Source organism: Rhea americana, unplaced genomic scaffold, assembly GCF_003343005.1.
Source record: "Rhea americana isolate MKP2758 unplaced genomic scaffold, rheAme1 scaffold_329, whole genome shotgun sequence".
Classification (NCBI taxonomy): Eukaryota; Metazoa; Chordata; class Aves; order Rheiformes; family Rheidae; genus Rhea; species Rhea americana.
Genome location: NW_028186456.1, coordinates 269,691 through 287,753, shown reverse-complemented (window position 1 = coordinate 287,753; position 18,063 = coordinate 269,691). Strand labels below are relative to the sequence as shown.

At 37.5% G+C, this 18,063-nt stretch overlaps 1 protein-coding gene across 5 annotated transcripts in view; it reads left to right on the top strand.

Moving 5' to 3' along the window:
* The first annotated feature begins 7,831 nt into the window (after positions 1 to 7,831).
* MBTPS2 (membrane bound transcription factor peptidase, site 2) overlaps positions 7,832 to 18,063 on the top strand; it is a 34,903-nt gene continuing 24,671 nt past the window's right edge. For 3 of the 5 annotated variants that reach the window (XR_014896564.1, XR_014896563.1, XM_085310871.1), the window contains exons 1-3: positions 7,832 to 8,100; positions 13,185 to 13,333; positions 14,696 to 14,834. Coding sequence is in view for 3 of the 5 variants with exons in the window: in XM_085310871.1 (XP_085166997.1) it covers positions 8,026 to 8,100; positions 13,185 to 13,333; positions 14,696 to 14,834 (363 nt within the window). In the remaining 2 variants the exon portion in view is untranslated. Of the gene's footprint in view, positions 8,101 to 9,574; positions 9,713 to 13,184; positions 13,334 to 14,695; positions 14,835 to 18,063 lie in introns of all 5 variants that reach the window. The other 2 variants (XM_085310872.1, XM_085310873.1) reach the window with 2 other exon arrangements.

Below are 18,063 nucleotides of genomic sequence, written 5' to 3'. Positions count from 1 at the left end.
CAAAAGGAATAAACAATTTTATTATTTAATCTCAGAAAAGGTAGCAATGCGTACACTCGTCAAGAGAAAAATAGACATTTTCAGAATTATTTTGCAGAGTACCCCTGCGCTTGGATAACCACTGGCATGCACAGTCTCATGATCTATAGATTCATCTACTAAAAACAATAGCAGATGATTTAATAAGTAAGTAGTGAGGCATATGTGCATTTCAGGAGAAGAATTCAAAGCTTGGTCTGTCAGACCCAGAAAACAATGCATTGACATACATGGTACAAAATTATGTCTAATGTACTGAGATCCTAGGAACATAGTAACAACATATTTATTTGCAGTAGGAAAATCCCTATATAGTTTGAAATATATTGTTGCATTCCTAGAAGCTTGTCTAATTAATATGCTTCCTAGAACAGCTTATTAGTGTTGAAAACGAAGTTGACGCTTAACAGAAACATATGTGTACCTTAATTCTTAACTGAGACATTTCACTGTATAATGTCACAACTGTTTCTTTAGTCTGTCACTATTTAATATGCTTAAATGTTTTGTTTTTTGAGAATCCTCATGGGCACAGTTCCCACTTTCCTGAGGCTCCCAAAAGAAAAATAATTTTTCTATTATAGCCCAAAATGTTCTAGTGTAATGCAAACAATGTAATATAATTGAAAGTCAGCAAAGGAGTAATCACTATCTCAGCTCACTTGAAATAAGATTTCTTTAAAATAAAAGGTTCAAAAATGCATTCCTGGAGTTTTTCTTCAAATTACCAAGTAATAGCACCATATTACAGATCTTTGGCAATGCAAAACCTTGCTTTCCTGTCCTAATTTTAGCTCATTAAATTATAGTTTATTACCAGGTAAAAAAAAGCAGCCTCTGAATATTAAATATTTGCTTAATTAATTCTTATAACTATCATCTGTTGAATTGTTTTGCAAAGATGGAAATTTAAGTTGCAGTGCAAGAAAAACTATTCATTCAACACATTCATGTTTGAAAAAGTTACTGACATTAAAAAAATCATAATTATAACTAAGATTAAAAAATAAGAAACTTGCTATTAGACAGATTATCAAAGGACTAAGATTAGAGGATCTTGGAAAGTAAAGAATACCATCCATTTTCTGACTCAACAAATTTTATTTGGGCTCCTTTCCATTAGTAAAGATGTTTCCATTCCATGTAACAATAGTTTAGCTGATACACTTAATGAAAGAGATAAAATATTAGTAGTGGTACCCAGTCACATGATATTAGTCAGAATATAGAAATTTAAAATACACAGGAACTAGCAATTACCAGGGCACCAGAGGCCACTCTTACTCTTGCTTTAAACTGAAAACAATCTTGAATCCTAAAATGTTGGAAGAAATCAGACCTCAGCTTTTATTGTCAAAAGAAATGCTGTTTGAGGAAGCACCAAGCAAAACATATGTGATTGTTTCTCCCAGTTTCCCCCCATTTATATGAATGCTTGTTAATATGAAGAAAAATCCAAGGACTTTCGCCTGAGTTTCTATTTGTACAGCTATACCAATAACAACGACATCAAGCTATGTAAATAACGAATGGTAGAAAATAGCATGTGAAAATGTTTGCTATTATCTAATGGACAGGAAATCAACAAACATATCTAAATTAGCTGATTTTATTCCTGTGACATTTCTGAGCTGCTAAACATTAATTCAACTCTTGCATGCTCTCTTTCTTTTCCGTATAAAAGCATGGTGATTATTATCACAGACTGTTCCATCAAGAAGTAATTAGCCTTGTATTAAGAAGATGGTCTCATTAGAGGCTGCCAGTGACCTTGTTCTAAATTTCAGAGTTCCAGCATCTTTTAATAGCTCTGTTAGCATCATCTGAGTTCTAAGAATTTTTATTAAGCTCTAAAAACTGCATTATGAATATAACACACACAAATGTTAGAACATGATAGCTTTGACCACTGCATTACACAAAAGCCATATTTTCTGTTGCTTTGTAGTCTTTGTGCACAGCGATAAAGTTATCACTTACCAAAACATTTAGAGCAACTGAAACGTGATGATGATGTACAAACAACAAATTTGTTTCCAATTCCCTCCTGGGAAACTGGAGCCACTATACCTGGCAAAGCTGGCAAGTACCATAACAGTGAGCAAGGGTACTGGCAGATTTTGAAGGGAATATGAATTTTAAACAACATGCTGATTTTATAAACATCCTGTCTGCTATAATGATTCAACATCATTTGGAAAAAAAACAGACAATATGACATTGCACCATCACATTTTGCTCTGGACAAACAAGTTTGACAAAATAGGAACCACCTGAATTGTTAGAGAAATTTGGACAGATAGATTGCTCAGCATTTTCATGAAACAGGAAAATTCAAATAAGCACCTACGATTTTTGCAATTCCGTAACAGACTTCTGATGAAGGCCATTCCCATCAGTTGACTATGTCTACTGAACAATATTAGCCCTTGTCTTCAATGATCAGATTAAGAGGCCTCACTTAGTACATGAGGGACTTTTGCTGTGAGATCCATCTGCCCAAATATATGCAAGAACTAGGTACTGGGGGCTCAGTGCTGCACAAAACAAAGTTCTTATCCCCTGTGCTAAAGCATGAAAAGAAGTTGCAGCTGTGCAGGTGTTTGTCTCACATATCCACAGTTTCTATCTAGCTGTCATCCAGCTGTGGGAACAAATGCAGTAGATGTGAGTAGAGCAATCATCCAAAGTCTAAAAAAAAGGACAAGGACTAATTTCTGATGCTTCTTCATCAAAATGGCATGGAATGAAGACCTGATTGAGACATGAAAAATCCGCCTAGTTAAAAAGACAGACTCAAAATAAGAGAGATCAGGCAATGGACTGGAAGAAACAGAAGGTCAAGGACACCTTAAAGAAGTTAATGCTATTAGAATAAAAAAAGGCAAATTCCAGGACAGCTGCACTAACATTCTGATCATACATGATTGACCAATTGCTGTCTTTGGATTATATCTGCTGAAGAGAAAATAAAAGCTGAAGACTGATAAACTATGAGAGTAAAGGTTTTAAGAGTTTGAAACAGTATCAGGAAACTCGTTTTCATTCCCATGAGTCATAAGGAAAAAAGTCCTTAGCCTCTCGTATTTCCAAAATTCTAAAAAATAAAATGATTAAGCATGAATGCTTTCTATGGTGAAGATAAGAATAAATCTACCGGTCACATTCATCTATCAAATAGTGAAATACGGTTTATATCAACCATTACTTTTATTGAATCAGATCTGCTACAGGAACATTTTTCAATCATTTGTGGTCTCCTGCTATATAAATATCGTGCCTATTTAAAGATAAATTGCTAAAAGGAAACAGTGGCAGCACAGGAAGACCAGTACAATCTTCCAGCTGCTAACTTCTAAATGATGTTTCTCAATATAAAATCAAATCTCAAGTGTTAAAAAAAAAGTACAAACAGTTTCTCTTAAGAAATTATACAAATTTTTTTTTACAATCTTCACATCTTTACACCCACACGAAGTTGGGTTATGGACTGGCAGTAACTTCTGTCCCAGGGTAATAAAAACTCTGAAAAAGAAACTATAAACATTAAGCTGTTCCATTCAATCACATCAAGCAGTGCAATGCAGGGGGCTGCCCTCTAAACTACAAGTGGTGCTTGAAAATCATCTGTCCTGAAAATGACTTTTGAGAACTGGAGGCTGCTCCATCTGTGTTTCTTGTGTCTATCAACTAGCAGTGAGGTGCTAGAGCATAATCTTCATACTCTGATTACAGCACACATGAAGATTACACCTTTACTGCAGCCAGCTTTCATACTGGGGATTTATTTTTATAAAGAAAAAGAAAATGTTGTTAGCTAAAGTTACCTGACATAAATGAATCTTGTTAGGTAAAACCCTGGTTTTACCATGGATAATTTATAGGGGTTCTGACTCACAAGTGTGTGCAGGGTTGTATAGGGACATCTGTCAGGATTTCAGTTGATCCACTGCAAAGATGGTCAAACTGTCATGAAGTAACTCCTTACAGCCTGGTCCTTGAGGCAAAACAAAATCAGTGCTGGTTCACCAAGTGCTATGCTGTATGCTGGGGCAATTCAGGAGCTGCTTCAACCATCTGTACAGTAAAGGTGGACAGTAATGCTGATAACCTCATCAGTTGTTCCTGTGCAAGACACCCCTACTCGTCAGAAGAGCTAAATGCCATATGTGCTAGGTGGATGTAAGTGCTACAGTCTGCTAAATTGTTTTGACATCTTTAGAGTGTTGTCTCATTTTGACTTACTCAAACTAAGTGCACTTTTTTTTCCTAGGGTTCAGGTTTCCCTACAGGTTTTGAGATTCAAAGTAGGTAGGTCTAATGCTATCATGTGCATTTATTACAGGTTACAATAAGCATGAAACAATATCGATTAGAACTGAACTATTTCATATTTATTTTGCAGTAAAATAGGGGTTAGTGTACCTACGGACTTCATAAGACATTTAAAACACAACAAAGCACAACAACTGTTTGGCATTAGCTTCCCTTGTGTGCTCTCCTTCTTCACTGACTAAGCACGTTACCTTTTTTTTTTTCTTTTTTTTTAAAAAAAAAAAAGTTCAGGTAAATCCATTTTCAAAGAGAGGTTTTTAGTGGTGTAAAAACATTCCACCAGAACTCATGTGGCATAGCTATTCCGCATTAGATATCCCGTGCTTTTTCTCATGTAATGTAAAGATGGCAAAGCATACAAAGTCCAGTGAAAAAGCAAGCTTCCAGCCTGTCAACTAGAATGAGTAGAAGTGCAGAACCAGTATCCTCACCAAACTGGATTCCAGAATAATATTTGAGCCACAACTCTCAAGCTTCTCCTTTTCCTTTGTTTCTCTTTAGAATCTTATATCCATTTTTCCTTGGAGTGCAACAGCTTTGGAAGGCCTTCTTTTAGACATAATCTCAGTTGTGATGTGCCTCCGACTTAGGCTAGACTGGAAGACACTGAAAAGAGACAACTATTAAGAAAGACTTCTATTTGGTTTTATTATAGATCAAGCACTGGTAATTACTAACTTTTGAAAAAACATGTACAATTATTCTTTGTAGCAGGTGAACCTAGTAAAGGTGTGTTCGTATGAACGCTTGGGAATTTCTTTTATTTACATTGTTCATGTGAACAGTGACTTCACAACAAATTTCATTATCTTAAAACTCAAAACCCCCTCTCCACCATGTATTTTTGGTGACCAGGCTAGCTACTGCAAACAAATACTGAAATTTATCAGAATACTTTGATCTAATTTTTAATATTTAAATATTTATCATATTTAAATACAGCAAAACAGTTCTGCACTGCAATTGGGGAAAAAAAAAACTCCCCAGAGTTGCTTTCACATGTTGTTCTTCTGTTTTCTAAGCACTGCAAAAGATCCCAGGTTTGTTGTTTTTTATCTGGATTTCAGTTTACTTGTCCACATAATTTTTATTATCTGAACTTCTCTCATATACAGTCATTTCAAAAGAGTAATTTTAGTAAGGTAAATGAAAAGATGGTATTTGTCTTTCAAACATTTACAATCAATTTTATATACATCTCCGTAGTGTGCAGCCCCGGTGTCTCTCTTCCTGGGTTTTAGATTTCCTCTTTACTCTGATCTTTTTACTTCCTCCAGTAACAATCTCCTAACACGTGTAACTGTTCAACTGACCATCCATTTCAACTTCACCTATTCATTTCTTCTTTCATGCAAATTTATGCTTAAAATTATGTTTTGAACTTGGGCCTTCATTCTGCAAACATTCAAGCATTCCAAGGAAGCAACCCTTTGTTTCAAGCTAAGTCAGCATATAAACTTTGGCAAAATCAAGGTCATGTTTTAGTCTAGCTTTCCTTTCTTCTGCTTAACTATTTCTGAAAATCGAACAATTTAATAACAAATAATATTCAAAACACATCTAAAATTCCATTTGCAGCCCTCTAAGATAAAACAGTTATTAAACCAAGGCATATTCTGATTGTATTGTCTTCAGACTAGCATAATTTACCCATAATTAATCCCTCCAAAATCTGTATCTTAGCTGGTTTTTGGTCTGAGCCAGGAATGAACTGTGAGCAGGCATTTCTCTGAACCCTTGCAAACTTTCCTAACATTAGAGCTTTTGATAGCATTATTAAGACTGCTTTTTATTTTGCAACATATCATGAATGTGTATGGCAATATCTGAATAATCACAAATTTACTTCAGTACTAGATCAAAGTTAAAGAGATTAATTATTAGATATGTTAATAATTAATCTTAAGATAAATGTATTTGTTGTTGCATTTTCTAGAAAGAGATGTTTAAGATATTAAGCTAGCAACTGAATTGTGTATAATATACACATTTTTGGTATTTACTTGCCAAATTACATTTAATTAATATTATTATGCTTAAATGATTATTCTTCTTGTCTTGAGATTTTACATGGACTTAGATATTCTTGCATGATAACTGATACATATTTTTTAATTTTCTTAGACATTTCCTTTTCGAGGTACTATTCCATTAATCCAGCAAGAACTGTCTCTGAATCCATATACTAACACATGTGAGCTAATGAAAGGAAGGAATAAGCTTTTTTTAGTATAGAGGAGTCATTCTGAGTAATTTCTGACAAACTCAGATCAAGGAAAGTTGATCCGGAGTGCACAGAAAAAGGTGGACTAGAAACCATAAGCTGCAGAAAGCCATCCCACCATTGCCAACTTGATTTCTGAAAAATCTTTACAAATGAGAAAACTCAGTACATGACAATGCATGCATTTGTTTGGCTTCCATTCACAAAGTTGCTTTGGGTAAATAAATACCGTTTTTCTTTAACCTTTGCAAAATCGTTGCACTTGTTTGCTTTCAGTGTTCAAGCACCGAGTGAAAGTGTTTTAACTACGGAAGAGCCTGAGAAATCAAGTCTCACAATTAGTGACCTCATGGCAACTAAAATATACTGGCCTACTTCTAGGAACAGTGAGGCATGCCAGAGAGGAAAGAGGGAGACCTAAAGGGGCATGAAGTCAGAGAATTAGTGTAACAACAGACTGGGGAGGAAACACAATGACCTGGGGAGTGTTTGCCTAAAAGGAACTGTTACACTGAGCCTCATGAAAACACTTTGTTGTGTCACGAAATCAGTGCTGAAGTTATTTCAGGAGAAATTTTGGTAGTTAAAGAATCTTATTATTCCTTTATCACTGCAATGCTTCCACAATCCTTTACTGTACCACTGCAAGTATCTTTTATTCATGCTTTTCTGACCATCTTCTGTAGGCCATCTCTAAGTCATAAGGAAGACATGCCCCTGCCTCAGGCAAGCTCAACCTGCTGATGCTCTAAAGCTCCCAGCACATGCAAGGTCTTCCACATACAGCTCCACAGCTGCTGTCAGAGCCCTAAAATGGAGCAGATAGCAAGGTTTACTGAGGGAGCCCACGCAGAAAGCTTTGCGCTGTGACTGCATCCCTAATTAAACAAATGACACTGAAGAACTTGTATATGGCTACACCCATTCATAAGCCACACACATATATATAAAATACGTGCACATATAAATATTTTAACTAAATTATCCTAAGTAAATTCAGCAAAAAAACCCGAGAGGAACCGACGCTGCCATGCGCAAAACCCGCCTCCCGCCCCGCACGCGCCCTCAACGCCTCCTTGCCCTGGCCCGGAGGACAGCGATAGGCCCCGCGCCGCTCCGCAGCGGGCGGTGTACGGCGCACGCGCAGCTGCGCTCGGGTCCCGAGGTGGGAGGGTGGGGGTGGGTGCGGCCACGCCGCCGCGCATGCGCGCGCGCTACCTCCCTTTCCTGGCCGTCGGCCCCGTGACCCCACAGTTAACCCTCGTCTCCCCTCCCGGCGCCTGCGCCCCAGCCCTCAGGTGAATCCGCGTCCGGAAGTGTCCGGCCGGGCAGTACTGCAGGAGGAGGAAAGTTCCGGGGGTATGTTTAGTTCCGGGGGTTCCTCTGCATGAGCCACGGCTCCCGCCGCCGCCTCCTCGGCTGCAGTAATGATCCCGATCCCGGTGGTGGTGTGCGTGCTGGGGGGCTGGTGCGCCATCTACCTGGCGGATACGCTGCTTAAGGTGAGGGCTGTAGACACAGAGCCAAACGGGGAGCTCTCGGCCCAGCCTACGCCGGGCCAAGGGCGCAGCTCCACTCCCCGCGGCGGGCGGAAGACACCGGCAACCCCATCCCGCCCCGGCGGGGGCTGGTGTCGGCACCGGAGAGAAGCGCCCCCCCTGCTCCGCCCCGACCGTGCTCCGAAACGCAAGGGCTGGCCAAGACCCCCCTCGCGCGCGCGCACACACACGCATGTGCCTCTCTGGCAGGGCCCGGCTACCTCAGAATTCAAATTTAACGGCCGGCACGAGGCTCGGGCCGGTGCGGGMGCGTGACGGTGTGGGTCCTCCCCCCCCCCCCCCGCAGTAGTTCGGGGAGTGGCGTTATTCTCGGAGCCAGGGCGGGCGCCTGGTGCTTTCCCGCCCCTCTGCGGTGCGGTTGTGCCTGCCCCCCTTCCCCCCTCCGCTCCAGGCAGCACCGGATCGTTTCCCGAAGGTGGTTCGCCCGGGCAGAGGGTCCCGCAGTAACCCTCAGCGGCGCCATCCGCCGAGGCGGTGGGGTGGGGGGGATTCTGCTTCCGCTGAAAACGCCTCCCCACCCCTCTGCAGCAGCTTTTGGGCCTTTTGCCAGTAAAGGAGCAGCGCTGTGAAGCGCTGTTAGGGAAGCCTGCTTTTAGTCCACTCTTAATCGTTTTGCGGCACTTTAATGTGCTTTCTGAAGTTTAAAGTATACCTACCTTCCAAAAAAAAAAAAAAACTTCCCTGTTTTTGTTTTTTTACAGTGATTATTTTTTCTAAAATTAATGTGTGTAAAAACATAACTAATGCGCATTTCTTTCTATTTCCTTAGTTTTCCTGGAAAAAATAAGTTGAAAGAGAACTCTAGAAYTGCTTGTCAAAGGAATAAACTTTATAATCTTTAGAGATTATTATAAGACTGAGCTTTTTATTCTGATGGAGAAGGGAAGGTTTGAAAGGAAAATAGACATCATTTGTTATATTTATTTTATTTATTCTTTTGGGCATTGCACAAGTTTAAGATTTTTTTTTAATTGAGGTCAAGGAGGTATGTCTCTTGGAGATGAGTGAAACTGCTGAGTATGCATGGAAAATAGGATGTATGCTATTTAAAGAAATATGAGGAAAAATAAGATGTTGATTTGATCTGTAATTCGCTCTCTCTCTTTTTTTCCCCCCAAAGTTAATGTTGCAGTCCAGGAACTGCATTAGTTTCTACCAAGCACAGTTAGGGCTTAGTGATTTGAAGGTGACAAACGTTTATTTTCCCTGGTGTAAAATACAGAAGAAATATAATCAGGAAAATTGTGTATTTGGAAGACAAATAAACTTGTACAATAACTGGCTCCCCTTGCTGCTAATTGTTAGAGAACAAGTGTAGCTCAATAAATAATGACAGCTGTTAATTGCCAAGTAATAGTTTGTACAAGATTCATTTAATAGTGTAAATGACAATAAAAATCCAATAATGTGTTTGAAGATTTTTCAAATTTTACTACACCAAGTCTGTATTAGATGTTTGGAGACAAACATGAATGTTTTGAAACACATCTGAAGACTGGCTGAATATGAGAAAAAGTCCTAAATATGGAGAGAGACACTAAAACTCACCAGAAAGGTCAGTAAATAGGCTGGATGGTTTTGACAGTAACTTTGTGTCTGATGAAAAAACTTAGACTATAAAGCTGTACCTGAATTTATGTAGTAGTGTTGTGCTGAGACCCATTCATATCTCTCAGATTTCAAAGATCTGTTTCAGGATTGGACTTAAAAACCATTCACTTGTAAATAAGAATAGCTGCTACTTTTCTTATTAGAACCTCTAGTAGAGATCAGTAGCAGCAAAGGGAAAAAAAGTAGATTGTTTAGAGGTGACTTAGTATCTGATTTATGCTGAAGAACAAAGAGGAATGCCTAGAATGCTATAGCAAACAATAAAGTCCAGGATTTAAATTTTAACTTTGATCTTTTAATCAGAAGTTGACAAATTTTATTAGTCATTAGGAAATATGTGGAAGCTATTGGGTTTCAGTGAACTTATTGGTAGATCACATATGTGTACATCTCAATGACAAATTCTGTTATGAACATGATAGACAAAATAGAATTTGGATTAAATAACAAGATTTATATGACTAGGATAGTAAGACATGTTTATTTTATTGCTAGTACTGTAAGTGCCCCATCACATTCATAACCCTAGCTTGCAATCAGCTGTGCAAAAGATAGTCCCTACTTGGACCTCAAATAACTTCAAATTTAAATACATCAAAAAAGACATACAGAACATGAGTGGAAAATAATACAGGAGTACTTTTGCATGCACAATCCTGTTAATATTCTTGGCAAGAGAAGGATTCCTGCTGTTACTGTTGCAGTTGATGTTTTAAGGTCTCCTTTGTTGCTCTTCACTGATGCGTTGGCATGAAAGTTTTCCAATGAAGCTTGGAACCTGCAAAGTGGAATCACTCAGGCAGACCCCCATATTCCTGCTCCCCAGCATCCTGAATCACCCCATTTCATTCTTCCTGAAGGATCAGGAAATGTGAAAAGGGTAGAAGGTAGTCTCTTCTGCTATCAGCAATAAAACATACATCAGACACATTCAGTCAAGGTTAGCCTTCAGCTTTCAAGGTCAGGAAGCTGAAATGGTTCAGAGCTCTTGAACAGACTTTGTCAGCCCAGAAGAATGTTAAGGACTCCTGCTTGCTGACAGATATTTATGGAGCTCTTGAAGTATTTAGCATACATCCATCATTTTGAGGGCTTGCATACATTAAAAGATACTGCTTTTGTAGTCAAGTTAATATAACAAAGATCATTTAAGCTTAAATTAGAGAAGCAGAGCCAAAGCTTCTGTGAAAGAAGCATGAAATGAAACATAAGGTGCAAATAATTACGGTGTAAGTATGCATGTTCTGATGGGATCAGGCCAGTAGGAACAAAAGTTTGTATAAAGTCTTTTAATCTCTCTTGTGAAGGGATAGAGTCATTTAGTTCTTTAAATAATTCGGTGATTATTCTTTATGAATAGTGTTTATACAACGTATGAGGAAAACCCAAAAGGAAAATGAATTTTGGTGCTTTTTGATACGTTTTTTTCCATTTGGCAAATGTAAGTAATTCCATCTTTCTCATGAAAAACTTATTATGCATTTATGATGCATCATAGAGTGAGACTGTCATGTATTTAGAAAATGTGGTGACAGGGATAGATTTGTGGATTTTCTCAGAAAAAGTGATTGATTTTTTGCATGTGGTAAAAGGAACAGATATTTTGGCAATACCAAATTTTTATTTTCAGTTGGCTTTATTATATGTGGTGGTTTTTTGACTCAGTTTGAACTGAATAGAATGTGTACATTTGCTTAATTCTCAAAAGACAATTTGTTAGGTCAAATGTACTTAATGTCATGTGTATTTTTGTTCTTTTTTTGTAAATTATGTGAGGAGGTCTTTTTTTTTTTTTTTTTTTTTTTTTTTTTTTTTTTTTTTTTTTTTTTTTNTCTCTGGGGTATGTATTATTTGTAGAAGGGTAATCATCTCCGTGATCTTTGCTTTTAGATTAGCAAATGCTGATTTGCTTGTGAACATTAAGCTTAGCAATGTCATCGGGAATGACTTGTGTTGACAAAGGAATACAAACGATGGAAGTTTCTACAGGTGTCTTCAACTGCCTGAACAAAAATGTGAATCAAATCAGTAGGTTGAAGAAGAAGGAAATTACACAAACATATGGGTAGAAGAGATAAAGTAGTGTAATGGATGAGTAAATGAATGATAATCTGAGTAAACAGATCCCATGTTCTGCAAGACTGTTACTTGAAATAAAATTTTTATTATGTTCACATTTTAATTAATGTAACAAAGTGTGGAAAGCTGTAGGATAGTTGTCCAAGAAGATATTATCACCCCCTCACATCATAAAAGGACAGCAGGAATGCAAGGAACTTAGAAAGTTCTAAATTTGTTTAAAGAACTATAAAAGATATCTAGAAATTTCTGAAGTTCCTTTTAGGGGGTGGAGGGGAGCTCCTTGTGATTTACACATTCCTGATTTCTTCAGTAGATGCTGCTGCTAATAGGGAAATCCAGAAGCAGTGCTGTTGTTTAGACAGCAGTGAACACTTGTCAGAGATACTCAGCCTGTAATCAGAAGTGTTTGAGTGTGGCTGAAAGCTCTGATGTGCTTTTCCTGAGTTATGAGTTGCTCTTTCACTTCTAACGGAAATTTTCTCTCGGGTCTAATAATGGCCTCCATGAAGCAGGCTGAGTAAGGCCCACTGAGAAGACCAGCATATAATAAAAAGTAACAATTGAAAAACTCTTTCGTTTGGTTTGTAGTATCAAGTAATGCTGCAGGTAAGTATTAATTACATAGTTTACAGATCGTACTTACCATAATGACAAATATGAAGAAATCTTTGCAACTACTAGGAAGGCATTCCTGCAGCATCTTGAAATGCCAGAAAATTATCACAGTAAAATTGCTGTTGCAATATAGATTGATTATTTTAAAGTCTTTCTGGCTTTTTGTTAGCGTGATCAAATATTTCAGTCTGTTTAATCATAATCTCTGGGTTTGAAAAGGAGACCTCATTTTTACCCTTACTGAAAAAAAAAAAAAAATCCAAGATCTACATCTCACCAATGTAATAATTTTTTCAGTCTAAGCCAAAATAAATTATTTTTCTTTATTGTAGTTTTAGAAATATTTGCTAGAAACTAAGTGCACATGGAGAAAATAACATAAGCAATTCATTATGTAGCCTTCTAAACAGACAGTTAAAACCTGCTGATAGTGATTTAACACTGTGAAACATTGTGTAAGATCTTGTCTGTGAAGTACCACTGGATACTTGATCTCTTTCGCTGTCCTATAACTCTTGTGATTTGCATCACAAGAGTGGGATAACTTTTTAGCATTACATATCACACATATATGTCAAAATATAAAAAATGTGCAGGACACTTACCTGATATTACGCACATTTTTTTTTCCTCTGAACTGATCATATTTACTGCTTGTTCACATAACATAAAATCTTCCTGAAAGCTTTGGGTTAAATTAACTTTCCACTGTTTTGCAGTCATCCAGCTCTTTGAAAGCATCTTATGAAGACTGGCTGCTGACATATGGCTTGAATGTCTCTCCTTTTCACATGCGATGGCAAACTGCTCTCTTCAACCGCCAGTTCTACAACTGGGGGCGATGGAAACCCAGGTTTCTTTATCTATGGTATAAATCCAGGAAAATTCTTATGTCAAATACAGATGTCATATTTATGTCTATGCCTTTTAGCCTAGAAAGTATAGTGGATAGACATGGTTATTTGATAGGTTAACAAAAAATATCAGGGAAACATACCATAGCTATACTGTTCCAGGATAAGTTTTCCTCTCTTGCTAAAAAATGCATAGCTCTGATATAGGTTACATACTGTGATGCTATAAACACTGTAAATCTGTAAGCTTTGTTTTTTGCCTATAGTTTAAATTGTGTGTTGTTCTTAAGCATATAGCTATTAGCATGTTATACTGCATACAGGTGTAGACCTGAAAGCAGCTTCTCATACCTCCAATCTGTCCATCACTGTACACTGAGTTCTCCCTGATCCACTAGAGTTTACAAGCTATCCAGAGACAGATGTCTCTGTTTTCTGTCATTTCCCAGGCGTTCCTTCCTCTGCTAAGACTTCGTAGACTGCTGGTATGAGTAAAAAAGCAAGGTGGTTATATGAATGTTTCTGGACTGTTTTAGAAAATTATTGCTAAATTGTCTTCCTAGTGTTACTTTATACCCACTCTGAAAATAAAAATGAGTAAGACTGAAATTTGTTAATGTGCATAATTTATTACAGTGTAATGTTTGCACAAATCTCTTTAACATTACAAATACATGCCACTTAAAATATATTTGCTAATTCCTGGTGAGTTTCATTAAGGATAATAAAAGAAAAATTATGCTATTATGAGAGGGAGAGGGACTGCTAGTAAGCTGAAGTGATTTAGGCAGAAACATCCTCACTATTGGATAGTATAAAATAATAATGACTAATAAAAATTATCCATTAAGTGGACTAATATAAATCAAAATGATTTTCAAGACAGATTTTAATCAAAGATAAATTGATGAGAAGAAAAATGTATAAATATGTATACTACTCCATAATTTGATTCAGATTCCTAAATTTGCAATACTATGGTACAGCATGGTAAATTACACATTCCTTACTCTGTTATGTTTTCATTCATAACTAGTGGCAAGTCACATTTATTGGGTAACTGAATAAAATTTAGAATACATAAAAATAGTGTAAACATGTTTGAAAATTTATCAGGATGTGGTGCTGGATGTAGAACATTTGTTAAACGAGGGAAATAGTAGATGTTATTAAAGAATTAATTAATCAATTTTCTTTAGCTGATATTTTTCTACTGAATTGTTGATACACAAATGGTAGTATATCAGGCAAGAGCAGAATGACCAGGTACGTTTTGCTTTAAGTTTGGTGTCCTAAGTAAGTCAGAGCAGTTAAATGTCCCAAGATATAGCTTACCGGTGACTGCACAGTGCTAAACTACTTACTTTTCTTTATAGGTTCAGCATAGGAATGGTATTTGGTATAGTTGCCATGTTTGGATCTGTTATTCTTCTTGGAAAAACACTGATGCAGACACTGACACAGATGCTAACTGAGGCCCCAAAAGCCCAGAATGACCGTATGCTACAAGTTGTGGTAAGTATTCTCTCCTCAGGTCTTAATTTGAGAGCTGTGAACTAATCTTAACCAGCTTCTTAATGGGGTATGATAGCTAATGTAATATTTAAATCTTCCCATGCGAAAATAACCTAACTCCTGATACTCATTCACAAATTTTGCTGGCTTGTTACCAGCCTTAAAAATGGTAAGTAGAGGTAGTGTAGAAAAGAAGAGAAGAAAAAGGAAGGCAAACTTGTGGAAGAGTTTATATAAAAAATTCTCAGGCATGAAATATAGCTAGTAATTTTGAAAGGCCAGAAATTATCACTGTAGTAAGAATACCAGCGGTGCCATTTATAGGCAGAATCTTGAAGTTTGCCAAACAAACCCATAATCCATAAGAAGAGAGGAGTTTGCTTTCGTTTGTTATGATGCAGAACATCATCAGTGGAGAGGGAAGAAAACAAACAGCTTTGTGTGATAGTGGAAGGTAAAGATTCATTAGTAGGGAGATGGCATGTTTTTGGATTGCTCAAGATTTTCTGCCTAATTTGCAGCATGAAATGGAAAGTTCTGTTTCTGTCAATATCTAGTCACAGGGTAATAACAGTTTATTGAATTGCCCCATGAATTTCTGATACTGGACAAAATATATTTATTGTGTGGTTTTAGGAAGGAATGTATTTTACAGAATGGAGAGATTACAGATACTGTCTTTTTTTACCTCTTGCATTAAAATACCTAAGACAATATAATGAAATTAACATTACTCTTAAAAGAGTTTTAAATTGCAAGGATTCTTGGCTAACCTCATTTACTCAAGAATGCTGTCTGATCAGAAAGCATGGTCATTTTCCAGAACTCAGAAAGTCCTCTGAGATTACTTTACCTTCTACTGTGTAGCTTAGAGCAGTGGTGTCCAAAGAATTTACTCTAATATTGTGCTTAGCTAGTGACAGAAGTTGAAGGCTATGTACTGCCCCTCCTCTATTAGGTGATAGGCCTTCCTGTAATGCTAATGCTAAATCTACTGTRTGTAGCTAGACTTAAATGTTGCACAAGCACAAGAAGCCTGATGGTTAGCATATGTTATAAATCCAGTGCATTTCAAATCAGTGAAAATCATAGTTAGAATTTGTTTTTCACATGCAGAGTGACTACAGCCAGTGTAGTAGTGTTGGCAAAAGCAAACAATGAGGCCTGGGAGGGAACTGCTGGTACTGCCACTACAGTCACCTGGCCCACAGCCTGCTCCTGAAGGCTATTTCCAGAAGCAGACAGGCATGAATAGGGAGTCTTGTTTGTATGTCCAACAGACCACAAGTTTGACATGAGACAGAAAATTTCTCATGTTCTGGCCAGAGGGGTCTTTCCTAAGCATGTGTGTCTGTTACGTTTTGGAGTAAGAAAAGCTCTCTTGCATCTTAGTTTTTGAGATTATTTGGATTTGTCCCATTTTGTAATACCACAGTAAAGTGGTCGTTTGCAATACACTGCTCTTTTGAGAAAATAACATAAATAAGCAGGGGAGAAAACTAAAACTGACCTTTTAGGAAGTCATCTGATAGAACTGAAACTATGAAAGCAGAAATCTAGGTTGATATCCACAGTTTCATTGTAGAGTGAATTCCTCAGTGACTACTAGCAGCATCACTGCATTCAAAGCAAGGCCAGATTGGTATTGAAGTATAGGTATGATATATAGGTATAATGTAGTGCTATGTATAGGGATATGGTTACTTTCTCTAGGTTGACTTGAGGTTCTCTTTCCTGCTCATTCTTTCATTTTTAAATAGTCTCAATTGTATCATTCTGCCTTTGAAGAGTTTCAGTATTCTTTTTGAGGGGAATGTACTAGCCTAAGTTGACATAAGAAAGTGACCCAGATGTGGTTGCAAAGACACAAAGAACAAGTGAGGAGACCATTCTCATTTAAATTTGTTACTCATGTGTTTCATCATTATTTGACTCCATGGCGGAGAGTGTGTTACGTAAAAGATACAAAACTTTTTTTTCTTAACTTTGCTTTTGCCTTTGGGCTAAATTTCATTAGCTTTAGTGGGGAGGAGCAACAATTTTCCTTATGTTATAGTAATCATTTTTTACCCTTCCTCTTTTGTTCAGTTAGGTACTTTATTTAAAATACCTATCTGTAGATAACTGAGTTGCTTTTCTTTTGCTGCCCCTCTTGTGTTGGTTTCTTATTGACAGAAGTGGGAAAGAGACAGATCAGTTATTAACAAAGGATCTTCTTTTACTAAAAATATATCCAAAGGACCATAAAATATAAAATAACAATGCTTATTAACAAAATACTGTTTTTAATTTCAGGACCCATCATGAGAGTTAGTTTCCTTTTTAGATGAATCTTAAACTAGCTTCTTTGATGTGAAGTCTGAAAGCATTCTGTGCTGTATTCTAACATATTGTCATGGTGGGATTAAGATAGCAGTTTTTGTTACTACTTTGTTACTGTCCTCATATGTACCCAAAACAGAGGGTCAATAAGAATGGTAGTTAACTGACCCATTAGTGCCATTAGCTGATGCTGTAGTAATACCAGCAAGAGATACTTAACAAGTGAAGAACAGTTAACTTTGTACAGTGAGGTACAATAGTTATGACGGTTAAGATATCTTGGTTATGATCACACTCTGAATAGTATTTGTGAAATGATTCTGTTGAACACTAATGAAAACACTCTTCCGAAGGATTTCCTTTAACTAGATTGCCTCACCAAGCTGCTTTAGAGTTCTGCCACATGGATAGTTGAATCCAAGTAATTGAGGAATGGGTGGGATTGGATGAAGGTAAGGTGAAATGGGATCTGCTTGCTTGTATATGCTGCCAGAAGAATAGTGGTCTGGAACTGCAGCCTTGTGCATCACCTGAGGTGAGCTTTGGAGAGCCTTAAAGGCAGCTCAAGAATTTTTGCTCATAGCATCTCCTTTCTGCCACAGTTCACATCATATTCACAGCAATGGTAACAGTGGAGTGCTCTTTGCCTTGGGGAGGAAGAGCTCCAGAGCAGACAGGAGAGCTTTCCCTGAGTCAGCAGCAGCAATGGCCTTACCTTTCTACTAAAGCAATTGCAGCTGAGAGGAGACAGGGACTAAGCAGCCCTCTTTCAGATAGAAAGAAAGGACGGTTTCTCATTTTCTCACTTGCAACTGCTTTGAACTACATCTCCAGCAGGAGCTGATGACTTATAACTAGTACAAAGAGGGAGTGGGGAACGGTGGGAATCTACAGAGATAGCAGAAAT